At 40.1% G+C, this 18216-nt stretch overlaps 1 protein-coding gene across 4 annotated transcripts in view; it reads left to right on the top strand.

Moving 5' to 3' along the window:
- The window catches only part of col12a1b (collagen, type XII, alpha 1b), a 154960-nt gene that overhangs the window by 42851 nt on the left and 93893 nt on the right, over positions 1-18216 (top strand). For all 4 annotated transcript variants that reach the window (XM_049591030.1, XM_049591031.1, XM_049591029.1 and 1 more), the window contains exons 16-23: positions 818-1010; positions 2140-2264; positions 5122-5271; positions 6253-6372; positions 6626-6790; positions 7255-7401; positions 8770-8912; positions 16397-16526. In XM_049591030.1, coding sequence (XP_049446987.1) covers positions 818-1010; positions 2140-2264; positions 5122-5271; positions 6253-6372; positions 6626-6790; positions 7255-7401; positions 8770-8912; positions 16397-16526 — 1173 coding nt within the window. The remainder of the gene's footprint in view (positions 1-817; positions 1011-2139; positions 2265-5121; positions 5272-6252; positions 6373-6625; positions 6791-7254; positions 7402-8769; positions 8913-16396; positions 16527-18216) is intronic.

Genomic DNA, 18216 nt, shown 5'->3' with positions numbered 1-18216 from the left:
TCCTTTGACTGGCTTGCCAAATTGTATGTTAAATTTTAGGTATACAGTTTAATCGTTTAAGTGTGAACTTTGGCTTTTGGGCAATGCTACTATTTGTCCCACTCACCAACAGTCAGAAAAACTCATGGACGTGTTGCTTTGGTGTCTGCATCAAGTAATTTAATTGACTGAAGCTAATCTCGACACTCAACAGGAGATCTATGACTTTATCTGACTGTTGCTTAAGTAGGAAAAATAGCTAAAATTCCCCCCAAATCAAACCATCTCATTATGGTCAGGATAAGGACTTCTATCTCAACTGACTTCGCAGATTTTCTCCTATAAACTGTCAACAAATGGAGAAATCTGGCTTGTGTGACAATTTTGTCACTTGTCTCTAGAGAAACGTTAACAAAAGTCATGCTGCCTTGGAAACAAACAGGATTCTGTCATCCAAGCTGCAGATTTTGTTTCCATTGTTCCACCAAAAATAAGAGTTTAGGACCAACTTCAAGTTTTAACGACTTGTTAAGATGAATATTTTTCACACTACAGGTGCTGCTGCGCTGCGAAGAAGCAGTGTCTTTTCACCAGAACACTAAAATCACAGTTAATAAACACACGCTCAATCACACGCTACCATTACTAACACACAGCATGACACTGGGCTTTTTAACGAATGACACCGGGTTCAAGGTATTGTATTATGGACTAATGAGAAACTGGCTTGAATGTGGTGTGGCTGAAATTTAAAACCATTGCCAATAGTTGGAGTTGTGTCGAATTTTAATTCTGCACAAGTTTGTCCTGAAGTTCTAGCCGGGTTCTTCTATTGCAGTGTCGCCCTACAAGTCTCCCAGGAACCTCCAGACCTCAGAGCCTACCAAGACCAGTTTCAGAGTCACCTGGGATCCAGCTCCCGGAGACGTTAAGGGCTACAAAGTGACCTTTCACCCCGATGGGAATGATATTGACCTGGGGGAACTCCTGGTTGGTCCTTATGATAACACAGTCGTTCTAGAGGAACTTAGGTAAGCTTTCCTAACTATCACATATTTAAATATTCTTAGAAACTTTATGCCTTGATTTGAGAGTTCACCATAAAGGGAAACAATAAATATCAGAGGGTAAAGCAGAAGAAAAGTCTCATGTACATATTTGTAAATCACTAAAGCCAAGAGAACTTGCCAGCGTAGACCTGAGCACCCATCTACACTAGCAGTGCCCTTGTCAATGCTGGCACCACCCTGGTATTGCCTGATATCAGACAGAATTATCAACTTATCACACTCAGTTTCCATCTTCAGTCTGACTTTGCATCAACTTTAACCGATTTCCATGGGGATTCCATTTTCCCTAACCATTCACTAGAGACCAACGTATCTGCCTAAATCCGTAGCCAGCCAACGTACTGGTTTTGCCAGGGTTTAATGAGTAGAGCGGACAGTGGAGTGAAATAAAAGCAAACTATGATGTTGAGAAGACATTTCGATTTAAAACTGTCTCGATGACAACGTCTGTCTATAGCCAACGATCTCACTCCCAGCTTATCAAATACGGCAGCTTGGTCAGTGGCCTTATGCTTTAAACTGACACTCTAGGTAAACCTTTCATGTCAGTTGAAACCACCAAGAAATGCCCTATCAATCACTTTACAACACCCTAGTAAAAATCTTGTAAAACAGATGTTGTTAAGGTAGTTGTCACATGGACATTTTCTTCAGAACATTAAATCTTATCAAGTTATCAGCAGTATTGACATTTATTTTGCAACTTGCTAACCATTGTACACATTATAACAACCAATTCATATCACGTAACTATACGTATTATAATTATAATCAAAGGGACATCAATACAAGTCCATTATCTCAAAAAGGAAGAGGATAATTTTGAGTTATTACACCAGCTGTAGTACACAAAAGAAAACACATTTTATGCATTTTCCAAGTGTAGATTCATGCTGGGATTTTTATAGGATTTTTATTGCAGATCCTGTTTTTTTTTTTTTTTTTTTTGCTCTTTCAAGTTGTAGACGGTCATTTGGAAGACCAAGAGCTGCTCTCTTCACATTGTGAACATCTAATTTTGTCATGAAATGCTTCTAAATGAGATTGTGAAAGACTAATGTAAGTTTGTGCAATTTCCTTTCACCCTTAGGGCAGGAACAAAGTACTCTGTTGCCGTGTTTGGGATGTTTGACGGAGGTGAGAGTTTGCCTCTTGCAGGAGAGGAAGAGACGACCCTCATGGACGCTCCAGATCCACCTACTGTTGATCCCTCTGGTAAAAGCTGATAACGCCACCACACTACAACCCGCACACCATTAGCAGTCCTAAAGAGCAGGCCTGCAGACCAGACGCTTTCTGATCCAAGTCATTTCAGAACAGGAGTGGTCTGACTTCGAAGTGCCGGCCAAATCAGTGCCAGAACGTTGAATTATTTGTTGTCGAGGGGAATTAATATCACTGTCTCTTTGGAATCGCAGGCCAAAAGTTGATGCAGAAGATTGTGATTAGTACAAATTATTTATAGCTGCTTGGCTCACGTTTCCTTATCTACCTCATATCTCATTTGGTTGTAATCTGGAGCAAAGTGACATGCCATTTAACAGACATGTGCTGAAGTGCTGACACTAACATCTATAAATTGCCCAATTGGACATGTTCCCTGACCGACTCACATGCTACATATTTGCCAGTGTGCGAGCAGCCACCCCATGATGTGCTCACCTTTAATGGTGTCACCAAAAACAAACATCTTCGTCAGCTACCAGATGACTTACTATTGAACTCAGTATCTGTGGCTCAAATGTGTTTTACAAAAGTAGATATTTCCCATTTTATGTTGTCCAAACGTGGAAGAGGACTCTGCTTGCAATTACCTACTTTTTATGATCCAGAGCGTTAGCTGCCGCTGGGATGTATGCAGTTCGGAAAATGTTATGCTTCTCATAAGACCCAGAGGAGGTACTGACCCTGGACAGAATTTCCTGCTGTAATGGGGAGCAGACACAGTGACCGACTGCCCACCGAGAGGGGAACAGGCCAGGATGTTCCACCGAGGTTCCACTCAGAGATCCTCATATATTAAACTGCAGCTCTCACATGGCAGGCTGCTTAGTGGAGGCTTTAATCCAGACTTTCTGAGAGGTCCATATGGTCTGGCAGAGCTGCTCCAAGGCGTCCTTCACACGCTGAAAAAAATTAGTTTTTACAGATCATTAAATGCTTTCTTCCTTTTCACATGTTCTTCTTTAAACAAAGTGTGAAAAACTGGACGGTGACGTGAGAAAATTCTACTTATTAACAGCAATGTTTTGTTGAATCACTCGACATTATCTAGAATAAGGTCACGCTTTTAAAATTTATTACACGTTAACAACCATTGGAAATGTTAAAATTCAACATGGCATTAGTTTGTTTACCATCATGTTTTAAATGTAACCATTTTTTAAACTGAATACACAGTCAAATGCATTAAAGGACAGCTTGTTTTACATCATCGGAAATGTTTCAGTAAAGGAGACTTCCATATGAGTTGATGGAGGTTTGCAAAATGAAATCATCAACTAATTAGACATTAATACAGATTACAAAGGAAACAATTGTAGCTACTACTGAATTTATGTTGTGAGGGTTTAGTGCCACCCATGACACCTTTATACAAATGCTATGGAGTAAAAATCTGCTCCCAAAATAAGATGCACATAGAAGCTTTTTTCCAGCATTGAACCGAATCCTGTGGTCTTCATCAGTTTACTCAGTTGCCACAGAAAAAGATCTGATAACATGTGAGCTCAGTAGCTGTTGTGATTTCATCCTAGTACTCTTTAAGGACATTTCATCTAAGGTTATTTTAATCGGCTGCTTGCTATGCTCACCGTTGAAAGGTAGTAAGTGGATCTTGAGTTAAGATTGCTTTACCAAGCTAATACTTTTAAGGTCAAGAATGAACTTAAGAGCTTAACTTTCCAACATTATATAAAACTAAGTTTTATAGACGTCACTCTTGGACTCCTCTAAGATTCAGGGTCTTTAATTTGGGACAGTTAGATGATAGAGAGAAAGAGATTATCAACAAAATTTACGATACATAAAATGTCATATACTTCCGCAGCCATGACACATTTAAGAGGGCTCCCTTCAAAATGATATAAGTCAAATTTTAAAGAACAAAAAGGTCACTGTCACTGGCCTCAACGCAAAAACAACAAAAGTCAGAATTGCTGCAGGTTTCTGCACGACACCAGTTGATTTACGTCCCACAGTCAGACTGAGCTGGATATTTATTTGCTGAGACTCTTACTCAGAGACACTGGATCCAGCAGTCGTCTGCAGCGTATTAGATGCCTCTTAAAGCTGCCTCTGTTTATGACATCTGTTTTTATTAATGAATGTCAGAGGGACTCATGAGCGTATTGTTTACCGGCGCTGGTATAACTCAAACAGACTGCGGTCAAGCATCTGACTCGGTTCCTCTTAGCATCAAGCATCTGTTTCTGCGGCCTGCTGAAAAAGAACCAAAAAATGTAATCGATTATCTCCTAACCTGTTTTCAATTGCACACACAGGGGCCTGGTTTGTAAACGCTTGGCATCCGCCGGGCGTGTCATTGTAAAAAAAAAAAAAGAGGACAAGCGGCCATTTTTCACCCTTACAGGTGCCTGGAGCAGGAATGTGCAGTAACTTTTGGGAACAGGAGGTCTCGTATATCAGAGTGTCAGAGAGGCTAACTCCTGCTCTTGGAGGGGACAGCCTCACTGTCAGCCAGAAAAGACCACAGGGCTGATTCGTCGCTGGATTTAAAAATGCTGGAGGACAGAGAGAAAAAAATGCTCAGAAGAGAGAGCAGTTAATCCAGAATTGACAGCTGTTACACAATGTGTTATGAGTGTGAATTATTTGTGTTACATAATGCTGTGTAAAACATTCTGCTGTGTAAACATCTTGAGATTGTTAGACTTTTGTGATGCACTCTTCTCTGATGTATCCCACGACATTTCCTCTCACTTTTTCACACTTTCCTGTACCCTTTTTTCTCTTATGGTACATACAAAACAGAGCGGACATTCATGGTGGGTGTCTGTGGTCTACCAGGTGTCTCGCTAACTGTCCCCTCCCCCCCACCATCTCTCTGCAGACACTCAGTGTAAGACCGCAGCAAAGGCCGACATCGTGCTGCTGGTTGACGGCTCCTGGAGCATTGGCCGCATCAACTTCAAAACCATCCGCAGCTTTATCGCTCGCATGGTTAGCGTGTTCGAAATCAGCCCTGAGAGAGTCCAGATTGGTAACATTTTCACTTTTGTTACTCGTCATACTACAACTGCCCTTCCTGCAGTAATTACTACCTGTACTAGCACTACTTCTACTTTTAATACTCCGATATGTGCTGCTACCTTTATTGTAACTAACAGTTCAGCTCAATTGATAAAACTAGTGCCACGACTGCCACTACTTTAAATACTCCCACTACTACTACTTTGTTTCTGTCACTATATGACTGTTGCTAAGAAAGGAGGAAAAAGTATACCAAACCTTTTAACGGTTACATAAAAAATGCTGTATGTCAAGTAAAAGTCCAGCATTTGACATGTTAACCAGGTAGATTTCTTAAAATATTCCATTTCAGTATTTTTGCAGCATTAATCTCTTCGCAGTATTTTGATGTTTTAGTTGGTTTGCTCACTTTATATACTGCTTTTGTGTTTTTTTAAAGTTACATTTTATCAGCTTACCACATATCTTGATCCATAAGTGCAACTCACAGTCATTAAACAGTGATAGAATAAGAAGTGAAAAAGTAAAGTAAAAGTATTAAGTCTCAAAACTCGACTACTTTTCAGCTTTGCCACGACTTCTACAACTAATACTTCTATTAATACTTACACCGTTAGGACACAGACTAGTGCAACTACTGTAGCTATCACTTTAATTCTTAGGAAGCTGCTTTTATTACTTAAATTCTTATTCATTATTACTCATTCTTCTACTGCCAATATGTTTACAGCTACTGCTAATACTGCTGCTACTGTTTACTGCTTCAACCACTACTAATACTGCTATAAATGCTATTACTGCTCCTGCTACTTCTGTTCTATTAATAAAACCTGACTATACAGCTACTCAGTCTACTACTGTCACTACTTTCCTTTAATTACTACCGTTATAGATTTTTAGTTAATTAGTTTTTTATAAACCTGTTTCATTGGCATAATTTTTAAAGAAGCTAACGGACAGGGTTTGTGTGTCCTGTTGGTGTTTTCTGCAGGTCTGGCTCAGTACAGTGGAGACCCAAAGACTGAGTGGCACTTGAATGCCCACCCGACCAAGGCGTCCCTGCTGGATGCCATTGCCAACCTGCCGTACAAAGGAGGCAACACTATGACAGGTGATTTCACAACATGTTGTCTAATCCACTTTAAACTGATCAAGGCCTCAATTTGGGATCTAAACCTATTTACTTTCCTAATTTGGGTCCATTTACTGGAAAAGTGAAGCTGTTATTGCAGAAAAAGTATGGAAAGAAAGCAGATTCACTTTGTGAGATATTAAAGTAGTAAAGTAATATCAAAAACTCTCAAAATATCCACAGAAACTTTAGAATTCACAGAATTGTAAAACTCTTAACTCTATTCACACAGGAATGGCTCTGAACTACATCCTTCAGAACAACTTCAGACCCAACGTTGGGTTGCGTCCCGACTCTCGTAAAATTGGTGTCCTTATCACTGACGGAAAGTCGCAGGACGATATCGTCTTCAACTCGCAGAATCTGAGAGACAGCGGCATCGAGCTCTATGCAATCGGTGAGTGATTTTTGTCAGTATGAATAAAATTAAACTATCAGAGTCTCATAGAAGAAATTTGTAAAGTGAGAGTTCTATCTTGTGAACATGGGCAACTACATAATCTTACTGCAAAAAATTTAGATGTTATCAACATGATTAGAAAAAGCTTATTTCTTGTGTTTGTCACATGAAAGCTATCTCTCTCTCTCTCTCTCTCTCTCTCTCTATATATATATATACACACACACACACACACACACACACACATGGTCTGGTATATACAAATATATGATGATGTACAGCATATATTTGTATATTTGTATGTGAAGTAAACACAATTTGTAGTACATGGGATTAGTAGGAAACAATTGCAGTACAAATTTGATGGTTTGGCAACTCCTTACAAACTAGACAAACGACTCAGTCTTGTTTTCAGGTCATATTTTTACAGGAACACTTATGATGGTAACTTTTTCTCTCAGGTGTGAAGAACGCTGACGAGAACGAGTTGAGGACCATTGCCTCTGACCCTGACGAAATTCACATGTACAACGTCAACGACTTCAAGTTCCTGGTGGACATCGTTGATGACCTCACTGTCAACCTGTGTAACAGTGTCAAGGGCCCAGGTAGGAAATAAGATTGATCGTTATCATTGAAACTGGCATCACTGTTGTTGGTATTAAAGATACCAAGCAATATTCTGACAGTAAGACATTTTAACCAGTTGATTTAGCTTGAAATGTGAATTTTTCAAAATATGTTTAATGGTAATATTTTTTCTATCAACAGTAACATTTTAAAGAAATAGAAACAAAGCTAGGCTAATTTGTTTCAAATTGTTTCTGTATTTCTGATTTATGTGATAAATTGTATTTTTTAAAATTTTGATAAAAATGTAGCTTTTATCAGGAGGCACACACAAATTCATACATTTTTGCAGGTGCTGGGCAACAATGAGCTGCACAATCAAAAAGAAAAAAATACACGCACACTGCTATCTAGTTCCCAGTAGCTAGATTCTGCATGCCAAGCAACCACAAATGTTCATCTTCAAAATTTTTCCTTCCCATGACAAACTTGTAACAAACACTAAAGTGATTGTATCTTCGTGATGGTGGCGCTGTAAACTTGAAGACATTTTTAATGACAACATTGGTCAAATGGTGCCAGGAACCTCTGCTGCTTGCATCTGCAATTCCAGCTTTTTCTATGAGTATTGTTGAGTCAGATTTACACATTTTAGTAGTTACCTGTTTTCAAGGTCAGGTGGAAGCTTTGTAGTTGTAGAAATGTATACATTTCCGGAACTTACAAAGCCAAAGTGTTTAAGACTGACAGCCATAAATTAAAAATTTTACTCCAGGCTTTCATTTGGGTTTGCAGATGCTCAAGGGCGTGAAAGTTTCTCCACTTATGAAGGACGACATAAACCTTAAGTCCAAGTAAAGACACGAATATCAGCAAAATTACACTTCTTTGGCACAGTTGCTTTTGCCCTGTTTAAATGATGAGCTAATGACTACTGACAAGTAGAAATTATTCAGTTATTCTCATCCCTAGATGAGAACAGTGTGTTCTGTTATTCACAAATTAGTTCTACTCTGTAAGAGGGAAAAAAACAAGATCAGATCCAAAAAAATGCAGATAGATCAAGATTTGACTAAACTGACAAACTTGATTATTTCAGACAATCAAAAGATGATGCAACATAGATCCAAGCATCTGATGGATGTACTTCTTGTTTTGTCACATTGGAAGTACTTTTTGTCCGTAAATTTTAGTAGCAAATACAAGGATGATTTACAGCACAGCCGGAGGAAAAAAACAAAAAAAAAACTTTTTTAAAGTCAGAAGAGCATAAATATACAGCAGGCCCACTTCTTCACTGTCAGAGGAGCATATATGACAGGGGCAGATTTGTGGGGGCAAGGTTCACGATGTGAAATACTTTTACATGTGGGATCATATTCCAGCTCCTGTTCATTCCTTTTCAGGAGTTGAACTGGAGGCGCCCACCAACCTGGTGACCTCAGAGGTGACCCACCGCTCCTTCCGTGCCACCTGGACAGCACCCGGTAGCCCTGTTGACAAGTATCGCGTCTCTTACATGATGGCGGCTGGAGGACCCACTCAGGAGGTGAGATAAACTTCTCCCCCTTCCCGTTACCCCGAACACAAGATTTTAACTCATGCGCACTTCACATCAAGAATCACACACACAAAAAAAAATCAGTCAGTCAATCAGTCAATCAGTCAATCAATCAATCAATCAATCAATCATTTGTCACATGAAGTTATGCAAGGTACAGCTCAAGTAAAAATTAATCCCATCAGCTCCTTGTGCACTCTGATTTAGTCCTTTTTGCATCTTCTGACATTGTTGGCTGCTGCTTTTTAATTGTCCACACTTCCGGACGGTTCTGGTAATACACTGTTTCTGGTTGTGGGATGATTTAACTGCCCACACATCCTGACCTCAACCAAGATGGCCACGTGGTTGCTCCTCACACAGATAGCGATTCGACTCTGCAACCAACTCTAAACAGTGGCAGTGATCCACATCAGTACTGGGGCATCACCTCTCATTCCCACCATTACACCAGTCCTTATTCACTGTAAATCACACGCCTCCACTCCTGCTCTTGCCAGAGTCTTCTGCTCTGACAGATTAGCATATATGAGTCCACAGAAAGCACCACCAAGACTTCCAAAATAGACTTCAGAGCCTAAATTTAGCACAAATTTAGCAGAGCTCATGGATAGGCAACTGGAATTTTCTGCACTTAACATAAACAATAGCATAGCCTTCCTCTGTGCCATGGAGCCCCACTGTTAAAAACACATCTATGAGCCACACTGTTGCACTGGGTGAAATATTTCATCATTACCATGAAGACAAACACTATACTTTCTTTTGACTCAATCCCACAAACACTGTCCTGACATGCAGCAAAGGGCCACAGGCAAAAGGCAACAGCCTTGTACATGGGGCGCCCGCTCTATCCACTAAGCCACCGACGCCCCACTACACAGTTCTTTCCTAAGATAAAATGAAACAAGATGAAACAGATTAATGCAATGATGAACTATTTATTTTTAACAAAAATAAACAATTGTGCAACAGCAGTTGAAATAGTGTGAAATACCTCCACACAGCATATTCTCTCCTTCACTCCATGACATATGACGTAGCTTGCGTCGCAATAGATTTAAAGGGAAAGGATCACCTCAGGTATAGGTTGCATTTTCCGATACCTGATCCATCTCTTTTGATGATATTGGGGCCGATATTCTATCCAGATATCGGATCAGTGCATCCCTCAAAATAGTCCCTATGAAATGCACTGTTAACTCCTGTTTGTTTGATAAAAACTACAGTGACCAGCTGTTTTAGGAAATTACCGAGCCCTTTTTTAAATGGGCTTAAAGCTGAGAGCCACAGACAGACAGTTGGTTTTGCTCTTTTCAAGGCTTCTTGCCTTTATTAGATAGGACAGTCTAAGCATGGGAGGGGGAAGAGGGAGGGGATGACATGCAGCAGAGGGCCGCAGGCTGGAATTGAGCCCATGGCCGCAGGCTGGAATTGAGCTAATGCAGGGCTCAAAATTAAGGATTGCCCGATTGCCTGGGGCAAGTAAAACTCACGGTCGGGCATGTAAACTAACAACTCACTTGCCCAATTGGGCAAGTTGCTAAAAATAGTAAAAGTTAATAACTAATTGATAAAATAAATGTATTTTAAAACATGCTCTTCTGCTCTGATGCAGCGGTCTCTCTGCCTGAAGTCACAGGCACACGTAACAATGTCCTGCCCATAGCCCCCATTGATATTATTTTGCGCGACGGACGCTTCATATAATAACATAACAATATACTATTTATGGTGTTATGCCATCGTGTCATTTCTGTCTCTACACGGTCACGCGTTAACAGTTCTCCTCTGCTCTCTGTATCGCGCACGGCGGAGTTCCGCCACACACACAGGTGATCATGCTAGAGCGGCTCGGGCCGCATTTTCCTGACCAAACCTGACCCCGAGCCTGGTGCAGTTTGTCAGCTGACAAAGTTATTGAAATGGACGGTGCATAAATAACCACCAACAGACTGCTGTTACGCACAGACAAACACGCTGCTTGCACAGCAGCGCAGCACGGCCTCATGCTTAGCTTATGTTGCGTTCAGGCGATGTCGCGTAAATAACTTCCAACACTTGAATAGGTTATAGCACAAAACAGCAGCATGTCAAGTGACTTTTTACTTTATTATATTCAATAATATTGTGTGTTCCTAAATCTTGAGACACCTCGTATGTAAGCTAGACAGACATTTCACCTGCTCATTACTGTGCACACATGTACTGTATGTCCTTAGTCCTAAAGAGCCCTTCTGGTGCCAGTAGATACATAGAAACATCCCAGCAGGCTGTGCGTTGCAAGCACACAAAAAAGTTTCACGTATGTGAAAATTATTTTTCATGTGTGTGCTTCACCTCCGCTGCTACAACTCCATCCTAGGGGAAACACTGCTGTGTGCGTTTTGTGCAACAGGTGGATGTGGTAGTCTACTGGTAGAGAGAGCGCTAAGTAGCGTTGAAGTAGAGTAGAGCAGGGCAGAGAGATGGAAGCAAAATATATTAAACCCGGTGTTAATACAGCAGAACTGGAGAGAGGGGTGAAAAATAAATAGAAGTGGGCATGGCTCAAGTAGGGCGCAAAATTATAGACGGAGAACGATTGACAAATTTTTCACTTTAAGCCCTGACACTGTGATATTTGTGTAGGAATTAAGCTACAATACATGACATATGTTGTTTTAATTAATAAATACAGCGTGAATAAAGATTACATAACATAAAAATAACTGCAGTCTTTGTTATTTGATAGCCGCTTAAATTAAACAATTTTTATAGGGCAAGTAAAAACTGACTTCGGGCAAGTAGATCTCTGACCAACTTGCCCAACTGGGCAAGTGAAAAAAAACCTTAGCGTTGAACCCTGTAATGGCCGCTGCAGCATGGACATTGCCTGTATATGGGATGCCTGTTCTACCCATTAAGCCACTGGGTGCGCCATAGAATACCATCTTTATTGGTGTTAAAAACAGAAGACTTTAGGACGCATTATTTAAAGAGATTTCCAAAGAGAACAATAAAATAAGAATCTATAAATATATATATTGGCACACTTTGAGCATTTTTTCCCCCTCACATTTTAAACCTGGTTCAGATATAAAAAGCTGGTTCTATCATTGTTGTCTTAGATCGATCATTCATTCATTCATTCATCTTCTAACCGCTTCATCCTCTTGAGGGTCGCAGGGGGGCTGGAGCCTATCCCAGCTGACATCGGGCGGGAGGCAGGGTACACCTTGGACAGGTCGCCAGACTATCGCAGGGCTGACACATAGAGACAGACAACTATTCACGCTCACATTCACACCTACGGACAATTTAGAGTTACCAATTAACCTAGTCCCCAATCTGCATGTCTTTGGGCTGTGGGAGGAAGCCGGAGTGCCCGGAGAGAACCCACGCTGACACGGGGAGAACATGCAAACTCCGCACAGAAGGGCTTCCATGCCTGGGATCGAACCGGCAACCCTCTTGCTGTGAGGCGAGAGTGCTAACCACCACACCACCGTGCCGCCCGTTGTCTTAGATCAGTTTGACTCTATTGATCCAGGTATAAAAAGGTTAGAAGACTCAGATAATTGGTCTGTTTCATAGAACTTCATTAGAGTAATCTGCTCAGCATGCTTCCTGGTTCAGAGACTTTATGTCTACCATCTGTTTGTGCTGGATACAATCCTGAATATCAAATAGCATCTTGTTTGCTTATTAAGTCCCTTTGGCTCTCATTAGACCTGGCTTAAACTGTAACAGATAACTCTATTGTTTGTTTATATCCGTGACCCATACCAGTTAGGTGAGATTTACAACTTCCTGTGAATTTAGATAATGACAGGCTGTCAGTCACACAAAAAAGACAAATTGATGCTTAAAATCTCTCCCCTGTTGTTTAATATTCTGACATGTGTTGTCCTATGAGGCAGACCTCACAAGACAGGTTCAAAAACCAACTCCTGGAAGTGTTTCCACATACCCAGGTCTGGCTTTTAATCAAAGCCCTGTTTACTTGGCCTTCAGGGACTGAAATCTGGATCCCAGTTGCTTTGGTGAACCTGCATTTAGTTTACACTTAACCTCCTGTCAGTCCCGTCTTTAAAAACAGAATGCTGGGTCTGTTCCATCCTTTGTGCTTTTATTGGCCCATGTCAGATGGAGCCTGTGTGATTATAATCGGGCTCATCTGAAATCCAGAGTTTCCACTGGATCCACTTAGTTTAACGTTATAGACCTCACACTGGGCTGAGACGCCTCGCTGTACAGCCTCTATCTGTCTTCTTTCCTTTGTTTACAATGGACTGTAAGGCACATATGAACATATCAAAATGATATGTATGGTATGTACATGCTGGGTGTTTAGTGCAGGTCTTATCTGCTGTGATTTACAGCTAGTGCAACAAGAGACTAATTTCCTAAATTACAAGCGGCCAGTAACAAGGAAGGTCAGGGTTGAGGCTGTGGCTCGCTGCCAAGAGATGAAACATAAATTGTTGTGTACCTGGAGTATTTATACATGCGGAAGAAACAGAAATGTGTGCCATGAATAGACCCAAAAAGGTTGTGACGATGAGCTGGAGTGGCCAGTTTTTGTGTCATTGTAAGAGTTAAAGGAGATTTCTGCATGACTTAAAATAAAACTTTGAAACTCCTTAACAGTGGGTTTGCATGTTTTAGTCCAATAAATATTAACAGTTTATACCTCAGAGGTGAGACAAAGTCAAGGTTTTACAGGTCATAAGTAAGTCTAAAGTCTTGGCTATAAAGCCCTAATTCACTACTAATTCCTCAACTTTGTTTTTCAAGTCCTAAATAAATCTTTATGCATCTGTCACCAAATTTACGGCTGCTTTTAAAGCTTAAATAGAATAAGTAACACTTTATTTAAGATTGAAAGTATATCGGTTGCAATGGAAAAGTAAGAGTAGACACTTTTTTTTTCTAACATAGTATTTGTTGATCTTTGTGCTTGAAGAGAATATCAATTCATTCTAGACCAAAAGACTAAAGTCTAAGTGAAGCCAGGAGTTCATCAGATTCACAATCTTGGAACCCATCGGTTATTAATCTGATGACGATAAAGCCTTTGGGGGCAATAGCCAACGTTTAGAGAGATCCGGCATCGCCAATGAATATCTGGGCCAAGACTTCCTCTTCCGTTTGCCACTTATTTTTTACAGTTCGATTAGCAACTTGAGACAGGTCCCGACAACATTACGGCTAATCTCTATAAACAGATATTAGCATATAAATGCATATGAATTAGCGAATAGCAAAGAAAAAGCTCAATTGTTGTCAGACGATAGCTGATGGGTACCAAGATTGCATTTCAGCCAATGCGTTCTTCCTCTTTTGCTCTCCACGCAGACTTCTTACCTGCAGGGTACCAAAGCCTACACAAACCTGATTGGTCAGTACCACTCATACTACAAATGGAAACCAGAATGCTTCCAGTACTAAACTCTTGAACCGTTGCCTTCAGATTCTGCATTCATATGCAGAATTATCCATTGACAGTCCATTGAAGAAATTATGCATTAATTGTTTTCTTTCATTTGAGGTATGACTGGCGCTCTTTCTGATATTGTCATCTCATTGCACCCTCTTCTTCTGCAGTAGTAAAATGTCTCCTGACTGGAAAATTAGCGACTCCTACTGCCTATCTTAATTAACTGACTCCCCATATTCACATAATGGTAGTGGAGGGAAAAGCACATAAATTTGCATTTTCTGTTGCAGTTTTCCTGAAAGTTTGGTTAAAATTTGTGCTACATTTGGATGGAACCTGACTCGTGAAGCAGTACATTTTAAGAAGGGTGGGTCATGCTGATAGCTGAATGGTTGCTAAAATGTGATTTGTTTAGTGAAGAAGAACGTTTCAACCTGTTCCCAGCAGAAATTTTGTCTGTGTTTTGTTTCAACAAAGATTAATACAGGTCGCCATACTAGAATCAAGAAAATCTAAACTTGATTTCATAAAGTACTTCAAGTAACCTCATTTATATTGGAAACACATTGAACTTAATCAGTTACAGAAAAAAATAACTTGATAAGAGGGACATTTTTTCAACAGCTCAAGAAGCTGTAGCCTCTTTGTTTGTTTGTCACTTCCCTTCTGGGCTTGATTTTCCAGCAGAGCAGCACAGGAATGTGATGCTGTTTAGCAGCCAAGTTGGATGTCCCACATGAGGACTTTCCCACTGGCACATGAGCGCAGCATGATAGTTCCGGTTTAACAGACTGTAATCATCTGGTGGTGAAAATATGAGACCTGGACCACCATCAGTCCCTGACTGACAGATCAGACCCGCAGTTTTCATCCAAATTTTTTAACTTTTTCAGATATCAAAATTACATCATCATATACTGACAAATTGCTTCACTGAAAGTCAAATTTAATTACCAGTTTTCTGAAACAAAATGCGCTCATTCCTCTAAGCTTTGAAGTTTTGATGAGAGTATGTGTTTGTTATTGTCCGATTAGTGATTAGAACATTTCATCCTTGACCTGCTGCACCCCAATCCTTTTTTCTCATAATCAGCAAAGAAGTCCTTTCAGGTTGCAGTGATCCTACTCTGTGAGGTTGCACGAGTTAAAGAGATTTATTCTAAATGAGATTTTCTGCTTTTTGAAAAGAACAAAAACTTGGCACCTTCATCTGCAGCTACTAGCCTCTCAAAACATAATAACAGCACTCATACAGAATACACATCTTAGCCTATACAATAGATTAGACTAAGAAAATGTTCAGTCATAACAAATATAAGTTTGTCTGTCATCTGTAACTTTTCAAAGTATTTGCTCTCGAGCTCTTGGTGAGACAAATCATACAAGAGTAACTTAAAGAGTAATTTTCCCCCCAAAACACAAAAATATATCTCCATGGCGTCTATAGGGTTAGGGTTACAGAAAATTCTTGATGGTGTACTTTGATAAATATGTCCACATTTTCTAGGAAGCCCTTCAAAGGATTCTCAAAAGTTTAAAACACATACAGCTGTACAACAACTTAATGAAACACAGACTATTATTTAAATCTCTCAATCAAAGAGATTAGCATGCTTATGAATCTGGCCAGACACTTGATACCAGCGTCCAATACGCTGTGGTATGGACACATTTATTGTATTGTGTTATATCCACCTGTATTTGTCTTAATATGATATATCCATGCAGAAAGTTTATTTTTTATTTTGCCACGTTTTTTGAGATCTCCATCATCGAGTCATCTTTCTTAAAGCATTGAAAAGTGACATTTAGAAAACTCAACAGCAACTTTTCTTACAACAATGTCTCCACTTCACTCCACTGACACTGTTTCCATTGCAAATTTTTCTTACCAAAGCTAAAATATATGAAAACTGTCCACAGCAAAATCCATAAATGATCCCAAGTTGTGTGAAAACGTTTCATACTGTTAGACATGACATTGTCTGTGTTCATAGAAATGAATATCTAAGATTAAGACTGTATAATAACTAGCCCTTCATCGTTTCAGCTGCTGGTTGATGGGACGATGAACACAGTCGTGCTGGAAGGCTTGACCCCCCTGACCGAGTATGTTGTCAATGTCTACTCTGTGGTCGGCGAGGAGAGCAGTGAGCCACTGAAGGGCACTGAGACCACCTGTAAGTGTTTGCTATTCCTCTTTTTTCCTCTCAACACTAAATGTCTAAGGCTACTTCCTTTTTGCCTCTTTGCCTTATGAGAGAAATGCTCAACTTCCATGTTAGATGGCCTTTTCACAAGACACTGGTTGCCCTTTGGGGCGACAGACATGATTAAAAAGGAGCTTTAAAAACGGATAGCATCATCGCTCTGTTGTGGGAAAACGTTTTGTTTCTTCCTTACGGTTTGTGAGATAAACAACTTGATTTCTCTGCTCATTACCCTGTTTCACACACATCGATATAACGCGTTTACTCGATTTTTCCCTCCTGCAAATCTGCTCTCTGTTTATACAACGTATATATTTAGCATCTGATCTGAGGCGGAAAACTTCTTAACACAAACACAACGTCCCATGATGCGATGTGAGCTGATGCTAGTCTGTGGTGGGTGAAGTGGGAACCACTTTGATCCATAAAGATAAACAGTTAAAGAGTGATTCATTAGCGTTGTGGTCTTTGCATGCATCTAAAATAAACTGATATAAATTAACAACGTGTTAATGCTTGGTTCCAAGTGCTTTTAGTTGCTCATTTGTCCTTTAATGTTCACTTTATTTGTTCTTAAATGTGCAACTGATTTTTACAATGTGCTGTTTCCCACTGTCATAAAAACAATAAGTGATTGTTCTGTTGTTGTCCACTTGAATTGCACAAGTAGTTATTTTTTAAACTACCACTCAGTTAAGTCATAGTGTCCTCCTGAAAGCAGTCTGCAGTCTGTCAGTGTGACTCAAACTTAAAGTCTGTAGAGGCTGGAAAGAGGGATGTTGAACAGTCAAGAGATAGGACTTTTAAAAAGCCCCAAAAAATCATACATTTTCTGTGTTAAATAAAATGTATACAGTACAGGCCAAAAGTTTGGACACACCTTCTCATTCAATGCGTTTTCTTTATTTTCATGACTATTTACATTGTAAATTCTCACTGAAGGCATCAAAACTATGAATGAACACATGTGGAGTTATGTACTTAACAAAAAAAGGTGAAATAACTGAAAACATGTTTTATATTCTAGTTTCTTCAAAATAGCCACCCTTTGCTCTGATTACTGCTTTGCACACTCTTGGCATTCTCTCCATGAGCTTCAAGAGGTAGTCACCTGAAATGGTTTCCACTTCACAGGTGTGCCTTATCAGGGTTAATTAGTGGAATTTCTTGCTTTATCAATGGGGTTGGGACCATCAGTTGTGTTGTGCAGAAGTCAGGTTAATACACAGCCGACAGCCCTATTGGACAACTGTTAAAATTCATATTATGGCAAGAACCAATCAGCTAACTAAAGAAAAACGAGTGGCCATCATTACTTTAAGAAATGAAGGTCAGTCAGTCCGGAAAATTGCAAAAACTTTAAATGTGTCCCCAAGTGGAGTCGCAAAAACCATCAAGCGCTACAACGAAACTGGCACACATGAGGACCGACCCAGGAAAGGAAGACCAAGAGTCACCTCTGCTTCTGAGGATAAGTTCATCCGAGTCACCAGCCTCAGAAATCGCAAGTTAACAGCAGCTCAGATCAGAGACCAGATGAATGCCACACAGAGTTCTAGCAGCAGACCCATCTCTAGAACAACTGTTAAGAGGAGACTGCGCGAATCAGGCCTTCATGGTCAAATAGCTGCTAGGAAACCACTGCTAAGGAGAGGCAACA

This window comes from Epinephelus fuscoguttatus, linkage group LG11, assembly GCF_011397635.1.
Source record: "Epinephelus fuscoguttatus linkage group LG11, E.fuscoguttatus.final_Chr_v1".
Lineage (NCBI taxonomy): Eukaryota > Metazoa > Chordata > Actinopteri > Perciformes > Serranidae > Epinephelus > Epinephelus fuscoguttatus.
The sequence above is the reverse complement of the archived record's forward strand: the minus strand, read 5'-3'. Positions and strand labels throughout refer to the sequence as shown.